The sequence below is a fragment of the Camelina sativa genome, chromosome 16 (genome assembly GCF_000633955.1).
Source record: "Camelina sativa cultivar DH55 chromosome 16, Cs, whole genome shotgun sequence".
Classification (NCBI taxonomy): Eukaryota; Viridiplantae; Streptophyta; class Magnoliopsida; order Brassicales; family Brassicaceae; genus Camelina; species Camelina sativa.
The window spans coordinates 17,966,760-17,974,315 of record NC_025700.1 but is presented as its reverse complement, the minus strand read 5'-3'; the positions used below and the strand labels follow the sequence as shown (position 1 = coordinate 17,974,315).

The 7,556-nt window shown below is 37.4% G+C and overlaps 3 protein-coding genes across 3 annotated transcripts in view; 1 reads left to right on the top strand and 2 right to left on the bottom strand.

The window, feature by feature from the left end:
• On the top strand, window positions 887–3,164 carry LOC104751004 (GDSL esterase/lipase At1g71691). The gene is made up of 5 exons (XM_010472865.2): window positions 887–1,240; window positions 1,382–1,503; window positions 2,121–2,363; window positions 2,450–2,699; window positions 2,785–3,164. The coding sequence occupies exons 1-5, from the start codon at window positions 925–927 to the stop codon at window positions 3,006–3,008; spliced, it is 1,155 nt and encodes a 384-aa protein (XP_010471167.1). The 5' UTR covers window positions 887–924; the 3' UTR covers window positions 3,009–3,164.
• LOC104751003 (glucuronoxylan 4-O-methyltransferase 3-like) lies at window positions 3,131–4,473 on the bottom strand. Its single transcript, XM_010472864.2, has 2 exons — window positions 4,102–4,473; window positions 3,131–3,905 (listed from the first exon to the last, which is right to left on the bottom strand). The coding sequence occupies exons 1-2, from the start codon at window positions 4,399–4,401 to the stop codon at window positions 3,312–3,314; spliced, it is 894 nt and encodes a 297-aa protein (XP_010471166.1). The 5' UTR covers window positions 4,402–4,473; the 3' UTR covers window positions 3,131–3,311.
• The window catches only part of LOC104753782 (lysine histidine transporter-like 5), a 3,605-nt gene continuing 2,073 nt past the window's right edge, over window positions 6,025–7,556 (bottom strand). The window contains exons 4-8 of the mRNA XM_019237788.1: window positions 7,126–7,522; window positions 6,934–7,039; window positions 6,760–6,851; window positions 6,604–6,672; window positions 6,025–6,507 (exon numbers count right to left, since the gene is read on the bottom strand). Of these exons, the coding sequence (XP_019093333.1) occupies window positions 6,409–6,507; window positions 6,604–6,672; window positions 6,760–6,851; window positions 6,934–7,039; window positions 7,126–7,522 (763 nt within the window). The 3' untranslated portion in view covers window positions 6,025–6,408. The remainder of the gene's footprint in view (window positions 6,508–6,603; window positions 6,673–6,759; window positions 6,852–6,933; window positions 7,040–7,125; window positions 7,523–7,556) is intronic.

The window sequence follows — 7,556 nt, the reverse complement described above, 5'->3', positions numbered from 1 at the left end:
TAATTTAAATGTTTTTTTTTTTTTTTTTTTTTTTTTTTTGGGTGCAAATTTGTACATTGTTATCCATGATGAAAAATATAATGTCGACAAATGATTTTCTATGGAAAATAAAAGTTTGTGTTCTATGATTCGATTCCAAAACTGATCATGGGCATGAAATTTGAAACAAAAATAAACAGATGTGGAAACATTTTAACGATCTACCATTTTATTGGGGAATTAAAAAGACTTACCATTTATTTAAGTCCCACTTTTTATTACACAATCTGAGAAGTCAAAACATTAAAGTCAACCCTGAAATTAAATGACACGGTAAATCTTCAACCATCAGTTGTAATAGAAGAGACTTATTTGATGCTTTCTCTGCCCTCTTCTACGACATAATTGGGCTTCACTATTTAAGCGTGAAAGCGTATTAAACGTCGTTGATAATAACGACGAATTTAAATGCAGCGTTTTTTTCTGTTTAAAAAAAAAAGTGATCTTCATGGTTTACTTTTCTCTATATGACTATATCAGTCAACCACAAGTATTATTTACGATAATTTTACATAATGAGCTTGATGAAATAGTTTGGGTGTAAATTATACATACATTTTTTTTTCATCTAATGCTTTGGGTTTTCAATATACATTGATTGCTACATTTTAAAATGTTTCTCAAACATTTTGGCTCATACAATTACAGATCTAAAATAATGTAGAATAATTCTGTAGACATGCATGAAGAAACAAAACATGTATGTGTATACGGTATACCTATTGTGATTATCATCACTACTGGCTATTATTACTGTGTGGTAGAAGACGGATAGAGACATTTATTACTCTTCACCGAACCCTTCCCCTCTCTGTCTATAAATGTGTCCAATTCTATCTTTTTCTTCACCCCAAAAATTAACCCAACACAAAACTATACTTCACAATGGCTTTCCACTTCCGGCAACTTTGCTTTTCCTCAGCTCTTCTTGCGGTGGTTATTCAACTCCTTCATGGTGTCTCTGGCCAACTAGTTGTGGTTGAGGAACCTATTTCTGCTCCTCCGCCTCCATTGGTCGACCTAAACGGCGGTGATGGCATTGTGCCGGCGCTGTTTATCTTCGGTGACTCTCTTATAGACAATGGGAATAACAATAACATCCCTTCCTTTGCCAAAGCCAATTATTTTCCTTACGGCATCGATTTCAATGGCGGTCCGACCGGTCGGTTCTGCAATGGTTTAACCATGGTTGACGGGATTGGTACGTTTATTTTAAAAATCTTCTTTCTCTTCAAAACATGTTTTCTATCCTCCTTCAAAATGGGGGGAAAAATGAATACAGTTTAGATGAGGCTGATACATGAAGTGTTATAATTGATGCATGCATGCACTGATAATATAGCTCAATTATTGGGGCTGCCATTGATTCCTGCGTACTCGGAAGCTACCGGAGATCAAGTACTTCGCGGTGTCAACTACGCTTCTGCAGCCGCCGGAATTCTTCCTGACACCGGGGGAAACTTTGTAAGTTGAACTTTGTAAAAATATTCGTAACTTGCATATTTCCTTGCCAAAAAAGGTTGCATGTTACACATACACTTTGTTTTAGGAAATGTATGTTTGCCCGAATAGAATAGATCTACTTGTAAGTTGTATCTCTAATATAATTAACCAGCCAATATTTATATTAGAGGTAAGCACTTACATGATTTTGAAGTTTATCTAAATTTCTGTTATGATCTTACAAAAAAAAAACGTAAATCTCAAATTTATTTCTTTGTGTGTTTTAATAACTTGAAGGGCGGCTTACTAACAATCACGTAGCTTGTATTTGAAACTGGTTATTGAAGGACAACGAAGGTTAAATCATTAATGAAATGGTTTTTCATATTTTGATTTCAAACTTATAAATTATTGATTTTTATTTAATTTCAAAGAATGTTAAATCATCGATTAGAAAAAGAAAAAAAAAACAAAAAATAATCAATCAAACCAAATATTTACTTTCAGTGGTGGTCACATCACATGAGTATCTGTTCATGATTTACATATAGTTCCCAAGAAAAATGGTTGTTGCATGCAGCGGCTAAATGCGAGGATTAATTACGTAACGTTGATTAGTTTGATGATTTGGTGGCCAGGTGGGGCGCATACCTTTCGACCAGCAGATTCATAACTTCGAGACAACGTTAGATCAGATAGCGGGAAAGTCCGGTGGTGCAGTGGCCGTTGCGGATTCGGTGGCTCGAAGCTTGTTCTTCATTGGAATGGGAAGCAACGACTATCTCAACAATTACTTGATGCCTAATTTCCCTACCCGTAGCCAATTCAACTCCCAACAATTCGGCGATCTCTTGGTTCAACAATACACCAACCAACTCACCGTAATACATCAAAAACACCTCTCTTACTAAGAAAACATGTAACATGTAATAAAATTTGTTTTTGTTTTGGGGTAATGCATATGCAGAGACTATATAATCTCGGTGGTAGGAAATTTGTAGTGGCCGGACTTGGAAGAATGGGATGCATTCCAAGCATTCTAGCTCAAGGAAACGACGGTAAATGCTCCGAAGAAGTGAACCAACTCGTTCTTCCTTTCAACACAAACGTAAAAACAATGATCTCTAATCTCAACCAGAATCTCCCGGATGCTAAATTCATTTACCTCGATATCGCTCAAATGCTTGAAGACATTGTTGCTAACCAAGCAGCTTATGGTAATTAACAAACGCTACACTAGCTAAACCCACTCTAACTTATAATATTGATAGCTAATATAATGGTGTGTTGTTGTATATATAGGGTTTACTACTATGGACAAAGGATGTTGTGGGATAGGAAAAAACAGAGGACAAATCACTTGTCTTCCCTTTGAAACGCCTTGTGCTAACAGAGATCAGTATGTGTTTTGGGACGCTTTTCATCCTACGGAGAAAGTTAATCTCATAATGGCAAAGAAAGCGTTTGCTGGTGACCGCACTGTTGCGTATCCGATCAACATTCAGGAACTGGCTAGTCTCAATTAGTAGAGACCATCCATTATAAAGAATATCAACAAGAAATATGAAGTCTTTGTAACTTTTTTTCTTGCAAGGTTTTGAGTCAAATCTGTTTTTCCTTTTAAGACGTTTTGAAAACATTTACTATGTCACCAAACGGTCCAAATCAATCTACTTGTTTTTGTCTTTTCTTTTCTTAACAAATATATCAATTATGAAATTATAAAAAAACATATACATACTGTCCAAAGCTCAAACTAATTAATCTCTGAAGCCTATGGAGCTCCGGACATATACTCTTACCATTTTAAGCATCAGCAAACCATAAAATTAGGGACATAATTTACCACCGGAGACACCATAGCTCCGGTGACTAGGCACCGTGAAATGGCGGAGCCGTCCTTCTTGCTCTGTCAAGTAATCTCTACACAGAAACGCCATTGTGAACTCATCCTCCACTTTCCTATCCACATCGTGCACAAACACATCCGTCGTCTCTCCTTCATCCTTCCTTCTCCTCGCCATCATCCCCGCCGTATAAATCGCCGTCATCCGCCCCGGAGCTTCTTCATGAAACCCCGTCGGAGCGTCAACCATTATCAAATCCCACTCTGTTTCGTAAACCACCTCAGGTAAGCCTTTCAACGCAAGCTCGCACGCGGAAACCCTAGGATCAGTCGACACGTTATGGCACTCTTCTTTATCTCTCACCGCCGCCATCAGAGCATCCGCGTCTCTTACCTTGGTATTGTACCGGACGTGGTACGATTCCAGAGAAGGGAACTTCTCAGCGATTTGACGGATCCATGACTCGTTTTCTTCTAAGAAAATGGTTCTTCCTCCGTAATTTAACGTCGACCACATCAAGCTGTCGTAACCAAGACCAAACACGAGGAAGTTGCACGGCGATTTCTTCTCTAAGACCTGATGCAATTTTTTTTTTGTCATTACAATTCACACTATCTTATATAACACGGCAACAACACTATAGTACTAAAGATTTAATTACGGTAGCAACATTAGTGCAAGTGATTAATTAGACTAGGGTAAGTGACTAATTGAGTTCTTGATTTGGAATAATTAACAATTGAAATTGCATGTAAGTTTAGTGTTTAGTTACCTTCTTGGTGACGGAGATTTCGGAGTGGGTTTGCTGGGGAGTGACATTGGATGCGGCGTAGTGGATCAGAGCGTCGGCAAGCGAAGGAGGGATCTTATTACAACTTACGGATTCTTGGCTATGTGATTTAGTCCCGGTGGAGGAGTACTTGGAGATCCGGAGAGTGTTGTCCGGAGGCTGAATTGAAGAAGACGGTGAGAAACTGGTTCTGGTGATGAAGAAGAGAGTGATTAAGACGAGAGATGCGAAGCTAGAGAGTATGTGTTTCAGGGTAATTGAGAATGGGAGATTAGTGGTCATTGTGAGATGCAGAGAGATTGTGTTCAAGAGTTAGAGAGAGACGTTACGGTTTTTACTGCAGCTGAAGGGGGTTTCTTGTGTACTTAAGGGGACAAAGAGACAAAAGATTTTAATTTTTTCTTTTTCTTTCGAGCATTGTCCATGTGTGTTGGTTTGATTGTTGTTGTGTCCTACATTGATTCGTCGATACTAGCAATAATAGTATCATAATTAAATTGAGGCGTCGGTGTCATCATCACCTGATAGGACCAAGTTTGAAATAGTTAAAGCGTTTTAGAGTAATATAACAGTTACGAACTACAATACTACTTTTTTCACTCCATTACAAATTACAAGTCAAGTTATGTTTTCAATAAAATTTCATTTTTTAAATTGTAAAACACTGTGTATAGGAAACTCCGTTAATTGTTTTTTAGCTGAGATATTTTCTTTGGGGTAATTACCCTTCCTTGTGCTGTTGTGCAATTTCAATGACAAATATCTCTATGAGTAATTAAGGCACAAGTCGAGTGACTAGCTCTCGGCAAAATACCTGGATCCGAATATCCGATCTGAACACGTATCCGAAATTGTAAAATATTCGAACGGGTTTTAAATCTCTAAATTTGAAAACCTGAATCCGAACCCGATCCAAACCGAAATCCAAACGGGTATCCGAATATACCCACATTATTAATATATAGTAGTAATATATTAATAATATTTATAATTTTAATAATATAAGTGTTCACAATAATTTTAGATTTTTAGATATTTTTGATAATTTGAAGTATTTAAACTGTTTATTAGTAAATTTGGGTAAAAAACACTCTAAATTTTTAGATTTATTGCATATTATTGAATAATTTAGACTAAATTAGATACTAAAATTTTGAGTTTTGTGAACTTCCGGTAATCCGAATCCGAACCCGAAATACCCGAACCGAAATCGATCCGAACCCGAAGTCTAGAAATACCCGAACGGGTCCTATACCTCTAAACCTGAAAATCCGAAAATCCGAAAATCTGAAAATCTGAATTACCCGAACCGAAATACCCGAATGCCGAGGCCTGCTAGTGACTCCATATAGTAGTATTTAGAAGCGAAAAACCTAAATTAAGCTACTAGTCTAAGCTGTTCATTAAGCGTAAAGGGATGAAGTTCGCCGTCAAAGTGTTGTTAGGGGTGCGGCGGCAGAGCTCTGATGGGGTTGTTACGGACTTGACATGTGATGGGCAACGTCGCTTGAAGCTTCATCTGTTCTCCGGTAAAAATTAGGGTTCGAGTTGAAAGGTCTGATTGTGGCAGCTATGAGTTGATTGCACTGCAAGCAAGATAGAAATATTGAGGACTGCATAAAGCTTCTTCATTTTTCTGAATACGAATACGTTTCTGTTCTTAGGAATATACTCGGGGCAACTTTGGGTGTGGCCATTTGGCAAAATTTGTTTTATTCTTTTCTTTTAACCATGGCAGAATCATATTTCAGGTATTTTCATCTTATGCGCTTCTCTGTTTTACATGTACATCTCTGTTTTGCAACTTTTTTTTGGGGGTGGTCAACACCAGGAAAACGGAAAAGCCAATCTCATTATTCAGATGTTTTATTACAATCCAAAATCAAAAACTTCTGATACAGCCGTTTAGGCTTTTTACCTGCTATAGAAAATCTATAGACTTTAAAACAAAATATGCAAAAAAACCAAAAACCTAAGTTCAGAGCCTGAGGTTGACCACATAATGTGTATGGTGTTCCTTTTTTTTTTGGTGATTTTACATGACGGCTTAGAGAGAACATCATCCGTCACAGCCTCAGGCCAAAGCGCCGTAGAGCCTTCACATCAATTGGGAAGGCAGTTCTTGATGGAATGGTTTATAAAAAAAAAAGAAACGAGAAGCCAAAAATAATCAAATATCTAACTATATTTGTTTCCCAACTAAGACTGCTACTTTAAAATTTTAAAAGGTAAAAGACTTTTTTGTAAGTTTGGTGCAATGGTTATTGCAGGGCTTTATCTAAAAAAAGTCTATGAGAAGAGCTTGTAGGTTCTTGCTGAAAGGATAATGTGTCTCATTCCTCCAATGGGTGCAAGAATTGCTATCGAGATCCCAACGACTATTGCTAGCTGTTGTTAGTTAAACAAACGGATTAATAAAGAGTTTATTGGGTTAATTAGCTTGTGACTGAGAGAGACTTGTTGTATCAAGAAAGAAAGACTAACCCAAGAGCAAAACCAATGGAAACTATATCTTTTTGGTCGCTTCATGATCAACCATATAATGCAAGGCAACTGAAAATTTAAAAAAGGTCCTCATTATCCATCTTTATAATCTAATGTTTGTAAAAGAACTAGATATATTTGTCTATGGTGACTTACGAAGTATGAGGTTGATGAGAAGACGAGGCCACCGAAGAACCCTAAAAGACCTCCGAAAAAGGGGATACAAACTGCTACCAGACAAATCAATGCTGCACAAACCAAGAAATCTCAGTTTCCATTTCTCCAGGTTAACAAAAAAAGTAAAAAAAAAGAAGCTAAATGAGTACTAACCAACATATGTACTACGTGCCACTAGACGCAGCATTGCTGAAGGAGTGAATTTCAGTGTCTTCACAAGATACGACTCTATGGTGTCAAACACGGTCATGGCAAAAACCTGTCAAGATGATCATTGTACTCAAAGTTGGAGAAACTTTTTTCTTAAGGGAACAAAAGATATATTAAAAAAAAAAAAAATTAGACCTGATAACTTCCAATGACATGGATAAAAACCATGAAATTAGCAGCAGCTATAAGCCAAACTGGTCTCTCTAAGGAAATGAGAACATCATCCTCAACATGAACACCAAAAGCCCAATAACCGGAGACAGCCACAAAGAGGTAACAAATAATGACGATTACGTAAGCCACGACAACTCCTTTCCACATTGGTTTCTTGGAAGGGACTTCAGGTGTTGAAGGAATAGTGGCTTGTATCTCAAGCACTACACTGTGTCCAGCAAACGCAAACGCTATGGTTCCAATGCCGTTAAATGCATCAAAGACCATTGAAGCCACCGTGTCTCCTCTGACGCCGTAACTTGACGGACGGTGTTGCGTTCCTTTAGCTATTGACGCTACGGACGCTATCATCGAGTAACTGCAACAAAAAAAAAAAAAAAAAAAAAAAAAAA